Consider the following 19,931-nt stretch of genomic DNA (forward strand, 5'->3'; position numbering starts at 1 on the left):
TGCCTGAGCTGCTTCTCGTGGGTCTCTGCCTCTGGTCTTGTTCCCAAATATTGGTGCAAATCTGTCAGCTTGGTATGGACTGGAGACCCTGCAGGCTGCTCTGGCATGCGCACTCATGTGGCAGCACACCCCAGAGGGTGGTTCCCCTCCTGCTTGCTTCTGCTGGGCTGGAGCCACCTCTGGGACAAGAAACATTCTTCCCAAAAATAGACCGAGGCACATAAAAACCATTATATCAATCTCCACCACTCCTTGTTTACTGCTGGGATTTAAAACAAAGCAATGGGCCTTGGTTTCTTCATCCTACTTTTGCATACAAGTGTTAATTGAGAATACTACTATAATTTCTTAGCTCTCATGGGCACTTCCATCTTTCCTACAGATCACAGTCCTGGGGGCATTAATGAAGATAAAGCATTACCCAACTCTTGACAGTTTATTTTTTGCAGAAATCTTTTTGTTGGCCAGAGAGGCAGGAACTGGAAAAAGCCTGAAGCTTTCAAGGTGCCAGCTGAAGGCTGCTGTTGATGTGGAATTTCATGCTGGTTTTGTGGACTCTGGAGAACCTCCTGTGGGTCTGACTGAAAAATGTGTGGCAGCTGCAGTTCTGGACCACAAACCAATTCCTTATGGTGATTCAGCACCAAGCTCTCAGGCAAATGAAGAGGTTGAACAAGCAACTCATCCTCTGCCTCAGAGAAATGATTCCATACAAACCCAGGGAGTGTTTTATCATGCACTGTATTCTGAATGAGGAATCAACAGGAGACACTGCCAAGCAATGTCACAGTTACATAGGTACATGACACACCATTCCAGATGGTACCGACGTGAGGCTGAAATCAGCATAACACACTGAGCAAAGTTGCCCAGCAAAAGCAGCAGTAGATGAGGGCTACAGAAAAACTGAGGTAAATCCATCCAGTTGCTTCAAATGAAGTAACTTATTTCTCTTCCAGTCCCTGTGTAAGCAAACTAAAGATGTATCCTCAAGGCCACTGGGACATGTGAGACTGTTAGTGGCAGTTTCACCAAATCACTGAGGTATTAGTGGTTTTAGGCACTTAAAAATAGGCTGTGATCCCACTGGGCATGAGCTAGGGGCAGCACAAGGATCAGCTCCAGGAAAAGCTGCCCAAATGCCTTGGCATCCTTATAGAGATGTGCTTTCAGAAAAACACCTGAATGAAGACAGCCTTTCTGAGAAGCCACCCCTTGGAGATGATCTCCTGCTTGGTCTGAGACAGCAACTGTCCCCCAGACAGCTCTGCCAGCAGCCAAGGTTGACATGGCAAGGGCTGGGTAAGATTTCAGGAAAATGTAAAATGCTAGAAAAAGGGTAAAAGCTATTAAATGTAATCACTCAGCTCTTTAAAACCACTCACAAAACTGTGCCAGATTCATTAGAATGCTTTTCACAGTGGGAGCTGCAGGGTTGCAGCTGCAGAGGTGCTGTAGTGTGGGTGGTGCTGGGAACCCGGCATGGCAGGGAAAGGTCTCTCAGAAGAGCTCCCTCTAGGCTGCAGTGTGAGCACCGCTGCTTTGCGATGCCAAAGCCACCGGGGAGTTTTTTTTAATAACATAAGCCAAGGAGACAATTCAGGAACCATCTGACATCTGTTCTTGAGGGTTGGAGGTGAGTAATTTTGGAGCCAATTAAGTCTTCTCTGTGGCTACAGTCCTCCCACACCCCTTTGACAGCTGGAAAACCTCGGCAGGCTGGCACCAACACCCCAGTGTGAACTTCACAAGTGCTTATGGAGCCTACAGTCCACACAGTTCATGATGGGTTGTCACAAAATTCTGGTGAGGTCACCCTGCACCAGCCATTCGACAGAAATTGTGGGATCCTTAGGGATTTCTTGGTACAAACCCCTCCTAGTTTCCTGGTTAAGTCTTGTAAATAATCTGTTAGTAAGAAAGAACAGTCAAGTTTTTAAAAAGATCAAAGCTGTGACCTGGTGGAGACTTTGTGGACGTCCTTCTCATCAGGAATTGATTCCCCTGCTCATTCATCCCTAAAACCGGAATCCTCTTGGCATTCCAGAAAATAAATGTGTGTTTTAGACACAGAAATCCATCCTTAAGTTGGGGAAAAAAAATCAACTCCACATCACTTAAGACTATTGAGAAATTTTGGTTGTTCCTCTCCTCTTGGTAAAAGTGTTTCTCCACCAATCTTCGGACCTTTTTTCTCCTAGAAAGAGGAACCATGGAGAAAAGAAATTAACCATGTGCTAAGATGTCTCAAAAATATTTTTTTTGATAGAAGTTGTTGCAGGGCTAAATTATCTGATTAAATACTGACAGACACTCTAGGAACCTTGACATTGGGAATTCTTACAACTCTGGTCCAAAGCAAATTCCCTGCAGTTAAATAAAACAAAGCTCCAAGAACAGAAAGCAAGAAAAGTCCACTGAAGCACAGCCTGCAGGTACCTCTATGTACCTGACAAAATGCAGAGCTGCTTGGTTTTGTTGCCAGCTGTAAGGGCACTGAAGCAAAGCCTGGAACATAAGTGCCACACCATCCTGGGATGGAATAATAAGTGTGTCCAGCAGGTTGAGGGAGGTTCTCCTACCCCTCTACTCTGCCCTGGTGAGGCCTTCCCTGGAGCACTGTGTGCAGTTCTGGGCTCCCCAGTTCAAGAAGGACAAGGAATTACTGGCGAGTCCAGCACAGGCCACTAAGATGATGAAGGGACTGGAGAATCTGCCCTGTGAGGAAAGGCTGAGAGAGCTAGGGCTGTTTAGCTTGGAGAAAAGGAGGCTGAGGGGGGATCTCATTAGTGCTTATAAGTATCTACAGGGCAGGTATCAGGTGGATGGGCTCAGACTCTTCTCAGTGGTGTCTAGTGACAGAACAAGGGGCAATGGTCACAAACTAGTAAACAGTAGGTCTCATCTAAATACCTAACCTTACTATAAGAAACTACTTCTCTACTCTGAGGGTAACAGAGCACTGGAACAAGCTGCCCAGGGAGGTTGTGGCATCTCCATCCCTGGAGACATTCAAAACCCGCCTGGACAACTTCCTGTGTGATGCGCTCTAGGAGATCCTGCTCTGGCAGGGGGTTGGACTAGATGATCTCTAGAGGTCCCTTCCAAGCCCTAAGGTTCTATGATTCTGCAAAAAGTAACAAAAGAAGCAGACAGAGTGTTGAGGTGCTCAGAAACTGCTGGCTCACACTTACCTTGAGCATCCCGTCTCGCTCCCACTTGAAGAGACCACAGGTGCTGAAAGATGAAGCCAGCAGGTGAGGAGCACTGTGGTGTGTTTGCTACACAGCTTGAGGGGCTTCAAAACTAGCCCCACACCCTGCCCACACTGACTAGCACAAGGGCTAACATTCCCATCTTAGGACATGGTTTTGTGACTCCCAACATGTTACTTGTGAATGGACAGCAGAAAAGCCCCAGACACTATTTCATGAGGCTCTTTTCTTACCTGCAGGGCTTTTTTGGGAGCCTGTGAAGGGAAATAGCTCTGCTTCCACAGGGACATTTGAAAAACCGCTTGATGGCCTCATGCCAGTGGTAGTCGTGGTTATTCTGCACACAGGTCTCCAGAGGCTTGAAATAGGTGTAGTTACACTGTTGGGTAGGACAAAGAGAGCTGTGAGTCCTTCACCAGCACATGAGGCTGGTGGCAGCTGGACCTCTGTCTTCTTCCATCCTGAGGAGAACACCATTCTGAGACTGCCCCGGGCTTTGTCACTGCTCCTTCTAACACCACCCTCCTCTCATTGCCACCACCCTGTGTCCCAGCTCCCAGGACCTCATGGGGCACACAGTGCCCCTCTGTGCAGCTCAAAACAGATAGGAAAGGCAATGAGAGGGAATGTCCAGCAGGGGCTGAAACTCTGGGAATGGGAGATAATTTCTGCTGTCTTCTCAGCACATTTAGGATAGTGACAAAGCTCCACTCCTCTTCCTGATGGCAGATAGAGGAATTCCCCCTGTGTTGTTTTCCAGGCACTTCTATTGCCATGTAATATGGGGAACTGAGGATCCTGGTAGAAGGCACTTCAGGGAAGAATCTGATAAAAGTTTTCAGGACACCAAGACCCAAGGAACCCACTGCCATAAACATCAAGCTGAGATGTTCAGGCCAGCACTAAAGCCTGCCTCGACAGTGTCTTCCTGTCACTCAGTGCTGCTCTCAGCAACAGCCATCAGGAACAAAACTGTCTCTGTTTGATCCCTGCACTGGACTATGGCCAAGTGACTAATGGGAAGTCTGCAGGAGGGTCCAGCATAATTCTGTACAACCCATGCCCCAATACCCTGCTGCCACCCTGGGCCCCCTTCACTCACCGTTTTACAAGTCACAACTCGACATTTTAGTTCTTTAATGCTCCTCATCTTCTCTTCCATTTCTTCCTTTTTCACCAGTGGCTGAAAGTATTGCTCCTGCAGCTCAGCCTCAGCCTGTGGGGCACACAAACAGGGTTGTGGGGAGACAAAGATGGGAGATGCCACTTTACAAATGCCCTCAAGGAAAACGGCTACTGGGCGTGCTTGAAGTAGACTGCAGTCTGGGAACCAGAGAAACACCAAATATCTCTTGTGTAAAAAAATTTCAGCAAGTGCTGTGCTAAACTAACACTGAAACGAGCCACTTCTGAGATGTAGGAATGAGAAGGTTTAACAACAGCTTGTTCTAAAGCACATACCTACAAGGACAGGGCAGGGAGGCAGATGTAAGGAATAGAATTGGTTTCTCAGCAAGAATATACTCCTCAGAAGACCTTAAACCAAGTAGAATTTCATACCAATACAATGTGTCCAAGACAAGAGCCCTGTGCCACTAGAGGGGATGTATCCCTTGGGAACATGGTCAGCAAAGACCCTGATGGGAGAAACCCAACCTCTTAGCTTTTCAGGGCAACTGCTGGCATTTCACAGGCTGCACAACTTCAGTGAGCCCCAGAAAAAGGTGGCAGCAGTCTTTATGTGGCCAGGATTGTCAAAAAATGAGGGACAAAATAAGAACATGGTTAGTTTGGTTTTAAGGCAAGAGGATTTCTTTGATCATTCACTAGGCAGGAAACTTCAGTGATTCTTCCAAACACAGGAAAAACAGGTGATGGCAGCTTGACCTTACCATGGCTATGGCAATAAAGCTGACCTGTAGGCACTGTGCCCTGTGTGCTCAGAGACCCCTGACCCTACTCATCAGGTCAGTCTGGTGCCTATGACATGTTTGGGTGTCTGCTTATAGCTGAAATGAGGAGTCCAGACAGTTCCTCAGTTCTGAGCCCTCAGTCATGGCTGGATAGAGGCTGTACCTCTTTCAGGACATCTGTGTACTTGGACTTGGCATTCAGGATTTCCTGGAACTCTTCTGACTTCAGATAGGCCAGCTGCTCATGCCGCTTCTTTTGAGCAGGTTCCAGTTCATCCATATCTAGGGAGACAAAAAAGGCTCAGTCCTAGAGACCAAGTTCAAAACAAGGTTGTGATTTCTAAGGAATGATTCCTGCAGGAGATTTTTCTTCAGGTCAAACAGCAGCCTCTCATAGCTCAGGAGGAAACAAAGCCAAGTTCAAACACAGCTTCATAAAAACTAAAAAAAAAATAAATAAAAAAATAAAAAAAAATATTGCATCTTCTCTTAAAGTACCATAGTAGGAATTTTCACATCAGTCCCAAGTAAGAAAGCAGTGTTGCCTCTCTGACTGATGGAGAAGCTCTAAAGGGAATGAAGCAATCCATCCAAGATCACGCATTAAATCATAAGCAGGCGAGCTGAAGTTGCCACAGAAACTTCAGATACTTCACAGGTGGGACTAATTATTTGTTTCCCTTGGCTAAGTCAGCTACACATCCTAGATGCTCAAGTCCAAAGGAAAGGGAACAGAGTTTAGGACAGGGAGATATTGGAGATTACATCTCCCACTCTCTCCACAAGGTTAGAGATCGTTTAGCCTTGCAACAAACACTTTAACAGACTTAAACCTGGACTGTTTTTGGCACAGCAATTAAATCCTTAACCCAGTAACTACTGCTCCATTTAGCAGGACATAACCATATTTTTTCTATTCTAGAAGCTAATATTACATACCATTCTTTGCTTCTGTACCTTGTGGCCGAGCAACATTTTTCTCAACTCTTTCCACAATTTCTAGCACATCATCAACATCAGTCCTTTTCCTCTTGACACTGTTTGGGTCAGTTTTAGCAAGAACCTGACCTTTTACTCGCAGTCGGTGTATGGCAGCCAGCTAGAAAACAGGAAAGAGCAGGGAATGTGTTGGTGAGCAGTCTGGCTCCCATGTTCCTGCTTCCAGAAGCAGCAGAGGGAGCCTGTCAAATGGAGGAGACGAGATCCACTGGCCTAAGCACAGAGCTGACTGAAGAAAAGTCAAAGGAAATTTCCAGCTCTGCTGTACATCCAATTCACCACCTCAACCAAATTCTCAGGGCTTCTCAAACCACAAAATCACCCCTCCAGGGGTGTTACCAGGCTTGATGTCTCTGCAGCTGTGCTTTAACTGCTTCACAAATCAGCAGGTTTCCCAGAAGAATCAAGTCACTTGAGAATTCCCCATAAACTGGTCATAATTTGTAACAGAAAATGCCATACCACTCTTCCTTTCCATACTCCCAAAATGCTAAGACTTTTTCTTTCTTCCTGGAAAATTCTCTTTGACAAATATATGAACAGACTGATGCCAAGCAAAGATGCTGCCTGTTCTGGCTAGACACTAACCTTGTCCAAACTCATGGCACAACACAGCTAAACCAGCTGAGCTCCCTGTTGCTTACCTGGCAGGTGGGAAACACTCACAGTTCTCAGCACTAGCAAAGCTAAAGAACAAACATACATAGTTTAACACTGCAGATGTCCTAAACCCCCAAAACACAGGCTCCAAAGAGCAATCACTGGTGGAGAGAGAAGCTCTGTCCCACCTTCATGAAGAACAAGAGGACCAGGACAGCCACACAGATACTACAAACAGCTCTCCAAAGGCAGTTTGCCCAGGGCATGACAGACTATGTCAGATCATGAAGAATGGAGTCAGTTCTACTCAGAGAGGCTGGCAGCAGGCATGAAGAAATGCTTCTTCAATTAAAAGTTTAACTTCAGGTTCATGACTTAAAGATGCTCTATCTCCCCATCTCCTTCTCTGCAGTCCCATCCCAAGAGGCTGCTCTGTACCCTGTCCATGCCCAACTGGCATTTGCTGGAATTGCCAGTTTTTCAGTGGCTTCACTGATGGTTGCTTTCAGAGAAGATCAAGAGCAAGCTCATAAGCATCACACATCAAACAGATTGTAACAACTCACTTCTGACCAATTCAGGTGGATTTTTAATAAGCAAGAGACATTGACTCCTGTGGCCAAACATCACACACAGGCTCCTCTTTAGCAGCTGTTCATCTGCTCTGGAAGTTGACTACAGGCAAGATGATAGCATGGACCTTGGCACTAACAGCTGTCAGGAACTGCAGGTTTCTTGTCTCCTGAAATACAGGCCAGACTGATCCCAGGAATCAGGAACTTGACTAACATCAGTACTGAGCTGGCCTAATCTGATCAAAGACTCCTCTACTAACCCCCCAAAACAAAAACCCTTAACCTCCCCTTCTTAATAGTTAAAATATTCAAATTGCTGTTACCTTTTTGGCTTCTGCCAAGCTGTCAAGCTTTGGTGCTGGAGGTGGAGACCCATCGAAGAAAAGGATATCTTCTCCTTCTGAAAAGCCTGTGCCCAGCCTGGGCCTTTGAGGATTTGATATTTTTGCAGCTTTGGGAAACTCAGCCCCAGGCAACGGGGAATGGAGAGCAGACTGTCTGGAGGAGGATAGGAGAGCAGGGCTTCCAGCTTTACTTGTGTTTTGGAGAAACCTTGTGAGACAAGAATAATCCATTGAAACAGGGACCCACAGCAAAGAGACAGGTTTGAGAAACAGATAGGAAGGGATGCAGACTGTGATTTCTAACTACTTGGCTTTTTGTTGCTAGAAAAACTTGCAGCAATTTAGGCATTCAGGAGACTAAAACAAGACTAGTAAGGAACTCATTGGGTCGCTGAAATCCAGAGTGACTTGAAAAAGTCATGAGGAGTGAACCACCAATTGCTGTCAGAAGTAAAATCAGACAGAAGTATCAAATGAAGCTGGGAAGTGGGAACTCAAAGCACTTGGTTTGTTTGAAGAAGAGGTAATTATGCAGGGGGACTCCTCGTCACAGGAATCACATAAATGTTCAGGTTAAAAATCCCAACCTTTAGCTTGGAAAGTCCCTGAAACACACTGGTGTAAACTGAAAGAGTATATAGGGGAAACAGCATCATGATTGTGCCAAGTTTTACTCTACTTCAGGTTCTGCTTTGGCTCTTGTTGAGCTTTTTGAGGCTACTTGGCTACACCAATCTGTCTCACTCAAGGTGGCCCTTAGGATGTTCTTCTTAGGTTGGTTAAGGAGATATACACAAAACACTTGGCAAATCTTAAGGTTCAGAACAACCCTGCAAGCTGGCAATGAACAGAACCAGGAATTTGGTTCTCCACTGAATACTGAGGTACTTCTATTTAAATGATGTTTTTATCCAAACAGCAAAGCACCTCCCACAGTCATACTTGGGGCCACAGTGATGGAACCTTTCCAGTGCAAGTCAGTTTGTATTTACCGCCTCTGAATCTCCTCAGATCGCTTTTTTCTGGCCTCCAGCAACTTCTGTTTCTGTTGCTTGAGCAGAGCTGAAGCAGAGACAGACTGGAAATTGGCCCCGTGTTTTTTTTCAGCATCTGGGGGGAAAAAACCAAACAAACAACACAAAAATAAACCAAAATAAAAAGTCACTAATATTTGTTCAGAAGGAACATGAGTGTTTTCAGCAGTGGGTTTTCCTTCAGGCAGAAGGACAATACCTGCTTTGGTCCAGTGCTTGCAGAGGTTTCGTGCTCCAAACGTTGGCTGTGCCAGCAGTTCCTTGAATTCCTCAGAACATGGCATGGGTCTCTTTGCTGCACCTGGAGCAGAAGAGGCAGAAATCCAAGTTTTGGTACCAGGAAGGGATGCAGGCCTGGCTTTAGAGATGTAGAGTAGTCTAGGTTGGAAGAAACCCCTGCTGGTCACCTGAGTGAGCACCCTCCCAAAGCAAGGCCAACATCTGTGTTATATTTGGTTGCCCCAGGCCTTGCCCTCACAGAATACATCACAAAGACATTTCTACCCCTTCAGCAATTCTGTCAGTCAGTCAGTTCCCTGCCAGACTGGGCTGTCTGTGATGCTCCCACAGTTCCCATTTTTAGAATGGTCCAAAGCCCTGCAGCCACATCATCTTATCCGTGGGGAATCAGGAACAGCTAAAAGCCAGAGACAGGACACACACAATGCTGTCTGAAATGGAGGCAACTAGGGGAACTGAAAGATGTGAATAAGACATCTAAGTGGCATCTAGAGCAGATAGTTCAAAAAATCCATCATCTGCTCTCTACCAAGCATAAAGAGGGCATAATATTAAGTGCTTTGCAAAAACAAAAGGGAGGCAGAGATCAGTGACATCCTAAAGGCTATAGAAGGAATATGATTTGAAGACCACAAAAGAAAAGCACTAGAAACAGGCTGGATACACTCAGGAGGTCCCCTGCATCTCAGACCTGACTGATTTGTCTTTAGTGTTCTTTGGAAGATTTCAAGACTGAAAGAAGTAATCTATTTTAATCAAATAAAATAAATTATCTGGTTCCAAGTTCTAAAAACTTCCAATTCCCATTAATCTGGCAAAGATCTTCTGTCATGGTCTGAAGACAGGAGACTTAATTCAGGGGCACTGTTGAAAAAAGATGCAACAGTTGCTTAGCTACATTTGCCTTGCAGCTGGGATCTCAAGAGGGAAGAAGAGTTTTGATCAATTGAGAAACCAGCCTGCAAAGGGCTATCTCTGTAGCAAATCAATGGCCAGATTAATTCCACAAGTACCAGGGTCCTGGGACACAGCTACTTATCAAGCTGGCAATCTAGGTGGTGAAGAGACTACATGGATAGTCAAGTACCAATTTTCTGCCTGGTTTCCTGGACAATTGCATCAACTCCTCTCACGACCAGATTGGAGAGAGTGGTTTGAATCTTCTTTTTTGGTACTGCAGCTGCTGCACTAGAAAGAGGAAACAAAACCAGAATGTCAGAGTTTTCCCATGCTTAGAGCAAGGACAGGAGCTCAAATGCTAGCTCAGTGCTTCAACAAAACTCCAGCCACCCTTTATTTAATCCAAATTGGTGGCTCTCTGCTGTCATCTACCTGCCTTTGGGAAGGACGTGGATCCAAATCTGAATTCTAGCACAATGTTCAGGATATGCCATTTTCCCTTGGGTTGAGATATGTATTTCCTCTGTATCAAGAGAACACTAAACATAGGTCATGGCTCACTGTTACTTTCAGGGATGCAGAAGAGGCTGGAATTGCTTCATTATTGTGCAGTCATACCAGTTACCAGTGGGTAAGGGAATGAAAGCTGTGTGCAAGGACAAGGCTTAATCAAGCTGTGACTCCAGTGTTTCCATAGGTGTCTCCAGGGGAATTTGTATGAAGGATCTGGCCCCTCCACCCTAGTTATGAGATGCACACCAACCTACTGACCTGGGTCACTTAATAACAGTCAGGGTGCAGTGATGCCCTTTTATTAACACACATACTATGACTCGAGTGCTTGGGATCTCATGATAAAATTCCTTTCATCTACTGAAACACAGTGGTGCCTGGCTTCACAGCATGGTATTAATTGAGAGGTAAAAACATCTCTTACCAACAGCTTGGTGCTAATTGTTAAAATTTTCCTATTAAAAAGCAGATACCCCATGGGGCCAGGAGGATTACATCAAATGTGGGACATTTATTTCTCTTTGGGAGAAAGGGAAAAGTCAAAGGGATCTCTAAGTAAACAGACCACCTCAGAGAATGCTCCACGTTCACTTGTGTACGTGGGAAATGCTGTTCATTAGTGAGGGAAATCAGTGGTTTATCTTACACTGAGGCTGCATATGCAGCTGAAGAGACACCTCCATAGTAAAACCCATCTTGACACAGCCTCTCCTTCAAACTGGGATTTTTCCGACCAACCCTCTTGGGAATGCGGCCCCCAGAGAAGGTGGCCTGCAGATCCGCCCGCTTCGAGCTGAGCTTCTTGTACTGGGATTGTACATGATACTGACAATACTCACAGTCGTTCTGAAAAGAAATGGGAGAACCTGTTGCAGAACACCTGCAGTTACAATTTACTTCATTCCCCTTCACCCACATCTATCTTTCTGTCACTAAAATGAAGTAACATCTAGACTGCAGCCCTCCAGCATTTGACCAACTCAGCAAAGATATGCCCACCATCCAGCAAGGAAAAACAAAAGTTGTCCATACTACTCTCTGGGAAATGCCCTGTGTGTTAAGGACTTTATCCATCCCAGGAATTATACAGGCATTCCTTAGCTCAAGCCAGCTGATATCCCAGGTCCTCTTGCCCAGATTCTGTACTCTTTGACTCTGAACTGTATGCAGTTTTCTTACTGGTATGAACACAAAGGAAAATTAACACCAGAGCTAGATATTTCATGCACTCATTTCATAGAATCACATAAAGTTTGCGTTGGAAGGGACCTTAAAGATCATCTAGTTCTGCAGGGACACCTCCCACTAGACCAGGTTGCTGGAAGCCCTATCCAACCTGCCCTTCAACACTTCCAGGGGTGGGACATCCACAGCTCCCCTGGGCAACCTGTTCTAGTGTCTCACCACCCTCACAGTGAAGAATTTCTTCCTAATGTCTAACTTAAATCTCCCTTCTTCCATTTTTAATCCATTATTCCTTGTCCTGTCACTACAAGCCCTTGTAAAAAAATCCTTCCCCAGCTTTCTTGTAGGCCCCCTTCAGGTACTGGAAGGCTGCTATAATGACTCCCAAATTTCAAATTAATTAATTAGGTTTCAGAGTCAATCTAAGGGAGTTTGGAACTGCACATAAATGAGCCTGGCAGGCAGAGCCAGCAGTGCCATAAACGTACTCACTTAGGGTGTTCTCTAATTTTTTACTAAAAAAATAAATCCATTCTCTTTGATACCCATCTGTCCCAGATTTGTGTAATTACAATTATCCCACAATCAGACATTTTTTGTCAATAATTAAACAGAGAGCCAATTCCTTCACCAGGTTCTTCTGCCAGACAGCCATCTAGTTTGTTCCAGGTGGCACTGGAACATCTCACTGACATTGAAAGCTCTGTGCACAGCCACCTCCTGGAGTGGGTCTGCAAACACAGCCTTGTTTTTCTACAACTACCTTCTGTATTTGTCTTCCTTCTACTCTACACACTTCAAGTTTCTCCTCAGTTCTTCATTACTTCATTTTTGCTCCTCCTTTTAAGTGCTACCCTACTAATTAGATAACCCTTCTGACTTAAGACAGGGTTCCTTTCAGTCATCATCAGTGCCATGAAGTGACATTGTCCACATAGTTTAAACCAGTACAAGACATTATTGTGCCTAAAAGAAGAATCCCAACAGCACTTTCCTCTCATGTCCAGTGCCCCAGATTCAGGTGTAAATATTGTGGTGACAGTTAGGGGTCAAAGCCACTGCAACACCAGCTTTGCATTTAGGGAACTACTGTGCTGCTACTACAGTGCTGTCACAGAAACAACTCCTCTGGGTTTCATTTCTCAGCTTCACCACCGACTTTAATGAGTTACAGTCAAGATTCAGAGACAAGGCAAAGAGTTGGAGCATCAGGACAAATATCAGCAGCCAGATTTTTATCAGCAGCTGAAGGATATCCTAACTACTGAGATACAGACCAGGTTCACAATCTGTGCACAAGGATCACCATTTTTCTTCCTGGCTTTGCAGGTGCCCATGTCCAGAGCCTCACCCATGAGGAGGATCTTCTGGGGATGGTCGACAGACAAACACACCTAGAAAAAAAATAAATCAGAACCTGCCTGGATGGGCTTTTCTCTAGAAGTCACTGGCTTGCCTCTGGTCCAGTTTGGTACCTCTGGTATTAACAACACAGTTTTAAAAGGTATGCCTGGTTTAAGAAAACCTCATATCCTGTTTAGGTTGAGGAAAGGCTCAGTTAAAAGAAAAAAAAAGTTAATTTCTTTCCCACAACAAGATGCAGGACATTGGATTTCTAAGCTCAGAGCCTTAGGAAACCAAAGACCAGCAAAGGCAGATCTAGCTGTGCTATAATGACAGTCCTGTACAGCCACTTGGCTCTGATGCCATTGTGGAAACCACACTTGGCAGAGGATAGGAAGCAAGGATGTGCTAGAGCTCTCTGTCCCTCTCTGTATGTGTAGGGGCAATGAAAACTGTGGGACAGTGTCATCTTCACACCACCCAAAGATGCTAGGACTTGTATCTGTATGTAAGAAATACTTTGGGAAGCCAGTTTTAATGTAGTTCTAAATGGGCACATTTAGCTAAGAACAGTCATTCTTAACAGTTAAATATAGCCTTACATTAAATCTGGTATGCCTTTCTACTCATCAACAGGACTTTCTACTGTGTGTTCATGTTAATTTAAGCAATTATATAGCTTAATAGACAATTAATGAGATCCTTAATTTTTACATTTGGAGAATTTAAAATGCAAAACACTACATCACCAGCTACTAGACTGAAATTCCCCTTGACAGAAGTCAATAAAAAGGGTATCCATTCCAGTGCAATTAAAAAGATATTTTAAAAAAATTAATTTATTAGCAAACTGAAGCCACCTTATATATTTTAATAAACAGAAAAAAGTAATTAATCATGTTCTGCATTTTTAAGTAATTGTAAGCAAGTGAACTACTATGTATCAACTTGCTATACATAATACATCGTTTGTTTAATAAATCAAATATTTCTTCTTCTCAGAAGTGATTTTGGAACCAGGAAACATTTTGTAATTCACATCTCATGCCTAAACTAGAAGAGAGAAATGAGCTTCCCCAGCTTTTTCTGCTCTGAGAGACCCCTAGGCTGAAACAGGCATTGCACTGAAGTAGCAGAATGAACTGAAATAAAAACACACCCCCTGCATCTGTGGAAGAGCTGACTGCTACAGACAGTAGATTAAACACTTGAACAGACTCTGGTTTTAGATTCTTAATAGGGCCCCTTGAATTTCAGTCTTCCATAAGGCCAGGAGCAAATACACACCATGCAAATAACTGAATGCAATTCAAACTGTTGAGGCAGACTGCTGTGAGTTCAAGTTCAGCCTCAACATGCTAAACCATAAAGCTCATAAAGCTCAATCTCAAGCAGATATGAGTAAGTTCAGCTATGGGGTTTTCTCTGCAGCTGATGGCAAAAATCCTCTCACCTCATCTGAGCCCTCTTTAGGCTTCATAGGATTAGCATTGAGCAGCCCAATGACTGTGCCTTGCTCTGTCTTCCAGTGCTCTTTGTGGACATCACCAAACAAGAAGAGCGAGACGCACCGATCGAGATCCCGAAGGTCGTTCAGCCGCCAGATGCTGAAGGTTCTGCCCTAGAACACACATTGGCTCTCCCCTCAGCTCTCAGCAAGGGGCCACTGACTGCATCCCCTCCTGCTCTTGCTTTTAAAGAGTTACTCTGATGGTTCCGCCCCCTGGGTTTTCCTCATTTAGACAAGCACAATTTGTAACCTCAGTAGAGGTTAGATACAGTAGCTCCAGCCACCCACACAGCCAGTTCTGGGATTCCTAAAAGCCAAAATAGCCCCCAATCCTCCTCATTTTAAAGATGGACAGCAGTCTTGCTTGCTGAATAGAGGGTTTTACCTCACTAAACAAACAAAACCAAGACATGTCCAGATCTTTGTTTCATCCATGACTTTCTACAGGACATGTACACCATCCAAGACAGAATGACCTCTAGGGAAATGATAGAAAGGCTGGAACATGATAATCTTTAAGATCCCTTCCAACCTTAACCATTCTGTGCTTCTATGATAAATATCAAGAGTCATAGTCCTTTTTTTTTTTTTCCCCCCTGGCTTTTAACATATAACAGTGGATGAAGAGATTGATGCCATGGTTACATTAGCCAAGATCTCTACAACAGCAGCATTTCATTAACTACATGGAGTTGGCTGATCAAGCTGAAGATCTAATTAAGGTTCTCAGGAAAGAAGACCAGCATTTCACTTGAACTGAGCAAGGGATACAATGAAGTCACTTACGTTATTTGCTCTCTGAGGAGTGATCTTCTTCACTATGACTCCAAACGTTACCCAGTCTATTTCCTCCAGATTTTCTGCAGCAAGTTTGCTCTTCAGCTGGGACAGTCGGATGAGCTTCCGGTTTGTCATTTTCCTGTCCATTTCAGCTGAGGACACACGGGGTTTTCTAGCTCAAGGAAAAGCATGTAGAAGAGAACACATCTGTTAACATAAATGGACAGGGTCAATCAAAACCATCCAGCATTCTCCTGAGGAAACTACCTCTTGCTGCAAAATGCCTCAGTGCCTTGTTTCACCCTGAGGTCATTTGAAGCAAACCCCCTTGGTTTTGGACACTGTACAAATATCAGAAAGCTACTTGATCAAGCTGGGTTCTGTTCAAATAGCTTTACTGCAACTTAGCCCCAAGCTTGCATTAACTCTGCTTATTTCAGGAATGCCTGAGTATGACTGTCTGAGCACAGTCTGGAAATAGAGCACTGTTTCTGGTGAGGAAAGTCACTGTGAGTATTCAGAGACCTCTCGTGGCCACATCGAGGACGGGACTTGTGAGTGGCTCTGGAGGCTTCACGGTGTGGAGCAAAACCCACTCAAATGGAGCAGCACAGTCAGGCTGTGCACATGCCCACTGCTTCCCTCCTCCACCACTGTGGACATCTAGGGAAGGCAGCACTAAGGAACTGATAAAATCATCAACCAGCCAAAGCTGTGGCTTTGTGTTACATCCCCTAAGGACAAGTGGCTAATCTGACATGGTGAAATGACATATACACCACAAATCAGAAATCCAGTCCTCCATGCACCACTAGTGTGACTTTTGTCACACACAGGACATTGGACTGATGGTGTCTTCTCTCCTGTTCCTGGAGGGTGATGTCCCTAGACAGAGCTCAATGCTGGGCTGCTGACCTTAACCTCAGTCCTGAGAAGGTTTCCACAGATAGCGGCTGAGTGGTTGCACTGGAGCACGAAGGCATGTGAGAAGTCTTCTGTCTGGTCACCTTACTGGGGGTGTTCCCTGCAGCAGACTTGAGAGGTTGGAATGCCAGGCTGAGGACTTGTTGTGGAGGAGTCTTGTTCTCTTTAGCAGGTAAAAAAGCAAGAAATAAAATCTTAATAATGAAAGAAAACTTCTAAATAAAACCTTATACCTGACCAGGAGCAGCACACTTAAGAAAAAGTTGTAAAAATGCCTTATTTATACTGATCTGGTCCCCCAGTCAGCTGGAAACTAACTGACAGCTCCAGATCAGTCACAGCAATGAGTTCTGCCCAGTGAGGAGGTTCCCAGAGCTGCTCTTATTTTCCAGGCAAGCTGTAGGATAAGCTAGTCAGACTACTAGTGGTGCACTCACCAGTGCAAAACTATCCTGGATGTGTCTACACTGCTGCTGGGAACTAGACAGGTTTTGGATAAAAGTTCAGTGTTTTTCAGTGGAAGGCAGACTGAGAATGGTACCTGCTGAGGATGCTTTTGATTTCTGGATTCCTCGCTTGGCTGGTGGTAAAGGATTGCCCAGCTGAGCTGAGAAACATGGTGACTCTTGCAGCTTCTGAACTTTCCTTTCCTTTTGGGGTGGACAGGGAGTTTTACCTGGCCAAGAAACAAACAGACAGAAATGAATGAAATTTCAGCATCTGGATTCAAACATCTGGATTAAAACATTCAAAATTAAGTGATTCGCTGAATAACAAATCCACAAAGAAGCCCTTCAGCTAAGTTGCCAGCAACTGAAATGCAACAGCTGGAAAAACCCCAATGCCTCTTCCTCATGATGACCCAGAACTCTGGATGTCATTGATACCACAAAGCTGTGAAAAGCAGGAACATCCCCTTGCTTTTCAGTGTTTCCATATAGTTTTATTACTACTCCAAACATGCTACAGCAATAAACATCGTTTTGTTTTCTGAGTGCACCAACATCTGCCAGTAAGGGAGACTTCCAGTAAAAGATCCTGGAGCATTTCAGTTATGAAAGCTGCTCCACATAGAATCAACTCATGATGCAGGTATTAAAATTGCAGCTCATTAATTTAGTCTCCAGCCACAGGAAACAACCTGTCTGGGAATACACCAGAATCCATTCCTCCTTGCTACTCTGTGCCCACTTTAGGATTACCTGGAGCCTTGCCTATAAATTGCACATTGGTAGGCCAACAAATCATAAACCCATTTAATTAGTCTCATTACCAGGGGTTTTCTTCTCAGGGCCTGAATTGGATTGCTGCCCAATAGCAGTCTTTTGCAACTGCTCCTGTAACGTCTTCATCTGTTCTTGCAATTTTCTCAGCTCAGCTAGGAAAGAAAGGAGAAGAGAAAGGATAATAATTAAAACAGTGGGAAGCCATTGTAAACAGGATTTACGAGATCCCTGGAAATCTGGCAATTTTACTAAATCATAGGAACTTAGAAAACAAAGACTTGAACCACAGTCCATTTTTCTTCAGTCTACAGAGCTCACAGTGAAGGGACACTTTCCCATACAGCCTGGAGCTGACTCCTCTCATATAAATATTTTACTTGATGATGGAGTGTCCCTTGCCATGTTGCACACATCTTTCCTGCTGAACACAAGACAATTTAAATGGTCGATAACTGCACTCCTTACTATAAAGAAATGTTTCCAATATAATCAAATACGTGGCCTGGACACACGAAGGCTCAACATCCAACTCTGCTTCCACACTGACTGGTATGGCAGAACTTCCTGCTGATAAGTCCTATTGGGGAAGGGATTGCTGTGCTGGTGAAAGACGCCAGGATGACAGCCCTGAAGACTGAAGCAACATTTCTCTTCATCAGTCAAGGCACAGGTCCACAGGCAACCTTCCCTGTCCTGCTCACCAGAGCTACCTTAGTCCCTCTGGCTCACTTTCAGTCCTCTGTCTTTCTTTTAGGAAAATGAGTTTGGCCACTAAGCACTGAAAACTGCACTTAGAAACTTTCACAGAGTCCTTCTGTATTCTACCTCTGGGCACCATCTTAAAGTGAAAAGCAACAAGCCCCACTTCTGCCCATTAGCTCTCTAGAGACAAGATATCTATCACAAATCAGGTAAGAGATGCTGTTACAGAAACCTTGCAGTTCTTGGTTGGTCTTCTCTTTTGTCTGACTGGTAGCTGAAGCAGGGACAGTTTCTTCTGCTGCCTCCTCTTCCAGCAGGTCATCTACATCTCCAAACAGCACAGCCAGGTTCTCCTTCTGATCATCAATCATGCTGTCCTCAGTATCCACCTCCTCAGTATAGGAAGCATCATCTTCTGCATCAAAGAGCTCATCGTATTCATCTGGTTCTGCCCCCTCATCCTCTAGAGCATCTTCCCCCTCAGGAGAATTCCTCTCCTCAGTGGCCTCACTTTCTTCCAGGAGGGAGGCCAACAGATCCAAATCATCATCACCTAAGACAAAAATGAAACTCAGTATTATTTCTGTTCAGTTAAAGGCAAGCTGCCCTGGAGAAAAAACATCCAAGATACACTAATTACAAGCTACTGACAATCAAAATTGAATTGGTGCAGCAAGTAGCATTTTAAAAAACTACTTCAGCTTGGGCTAAAGGAAGATCGAGGAGCTTCCTGCTGCCTGGTGGGATGGAAAGGTGACACTCTCAGCTCGTGACTCAGGCTGGCTAGTCAGCAGAAAAGTCGCAGGTGACTTTTCCTCCTAGGCAGCTGCTTGTACAATTGCTGCTGTTACAAAGAAAAGCCAGGAGCTCTACAGAGACACCCATGTGGACTTTGCCAGTTGAAAGTGAAGAGGAAGATGCAAGACAGGCAAGAAAGCTTATTCTCAGATATGGTTTGCTCAAGGAAGAGAACAGAGGACAAAGAAACACAGATCAAAGGGACTAACAAGGGAAAAAAGAAAACCAAATAGAGAGAGAGGAATGGGATAGACAGCAGAACTGAAATTCAGAACATGTTAAAGAAATTTATTTAGCCTTTGCTGCTGAAGGAAACAAAATCAGTGAAGTCAATGCAACATAATTTCCTTTGCTAAAATGTTTACCAAGTTTTCTGAACACTTAACCTTACTAACACATTGGTCAGAAGACAACTTTCCTCCTGAAAGCAAGAGTACTTTTCCCCTTACCGTCCATGATTTCACCAGGATTTCTTCAAGAGTCCCTCCAGGAAAAATATTATCTGTTATGGGGAGAAGAACATTGATACTGTTAAAATAGTTTTAGCCAAACTGGAAATACTGATTGTGTTCAGGCTCCTTATTTGATGATTTGCAAACCATTACCTGGCTATTGTTCACAGTTGCAGATGAGGACTCCAATAAATTTAAGAACCTCATATAACTTTCCTACATCTAAAGTTTTACCTATGCTGAACTCACTGCAGCATAAGGGCATTACTTTCAGAAAAAAAACTGTAATAAACACAGATTTTAAGAAATGCCTACCATGTCCTCATAATAATAACCCTTTCCAGCTCATCGGTCCTGTGCTATAATCATAATTACCATTTAACTAAAGGAAATATTCCAAAACAGATTCAGTCTTCATTTGAAAATGGAAGATGGTGGCAGAGTTTTGCTCTCTCCTCACAGCACAGTTCTTACTATTGGAAGCATGTGCTCTACATTTCTCACAGCTCCTCCATTTCACAGGCACACAGCCATGAAAAATAATCAGCATAGGCTTATTCAAGGGGATACTCTGGATTAGAAAGAAATCCACTGGGGATGGATGACTCACAAACCCAGACTCTGTGTCTCTGCTTACAGGTGCTGCAGACTTTTTGTTTTGCCCACAGACTCCATTT

The 19,931-nt window shown here is 44.3% G+C and overlaps 1 protein-coding gene across 2 annotated transcripts; it reads right to left on the minus strand.

Annotated features, from left to right (window-relative positions):
* Nucleotides 1-417: 417 nt before the first annotated feature.
* On the minus strand, nucleotides 418-19,705 carry MCM10 (minichromosome maintenance 10 replication initiation factor). Of its 2 annotated transcripts, XM_051628912.1 has the most exons (19): nucleotides 19,252-19,705; nucleotides 18,237-18,557; nucleotides 17,350-17,454; nucleotides 16,618-16,752; nucleotides 16,068-16,239; nucleotides 15,159-15,324; nucleotides 14,316-14,483; nucleotides 12,796-12,912; nucleotides 10,980-11,179; nucleotides 10,008-10,108; nucleotides 8,880-8,981; nucleotides 8,639-8,756; nucleotides 7,626-7,854; nucleotides 6,068-6,227; nucleotides 5,292-5,410; nucleotides 4,318-4,431; nucleotides 3,449-3,594; nucleotides 3,195-3,237; nucleotides 2,037-2,197 (listed from the first exon to the last, which is right to left on the minus strand). In XM_051628912.1, exons 1-19 carry the CDS (start codon nucleotides 19,256-19,258, stop codon nucleotides 2,114-2,116), a joined length of 2,607 nt encoding a protein of 868 aa, XP_051484872.1. In that variant the 5' UTR covers nucleotides 19,259-19,705; the 3' UTR covers nucleotides 2,037-2,113. The 2 variants fall into 2 exon arrangements, with proteins under 2 accessions (XP_051484867.1, XP_051484872.1); XM_051628907.1 differs by lacking the exon at nucleotides 3,195-3,237 and having other exon boundaries at nucleotides 418-2,197.
* Nucleotides 19,706-19,931: the final 226 nt, after the last annotated feature.

Source organism: Apus apus, chromosome 1 (assembly GCF_020740795.1).
Source record: "Apus apus isolate bApuApu2 chromosome 1, bApuApu2.pri.cur, whole genome shotgun sequence".
Taxonomy (NCBI): domain Eukaryota; kingdom Metazoa; phylum Chordata; class Aves; order Apodiformes; family Apodidae; genus Apus; species Apus apus.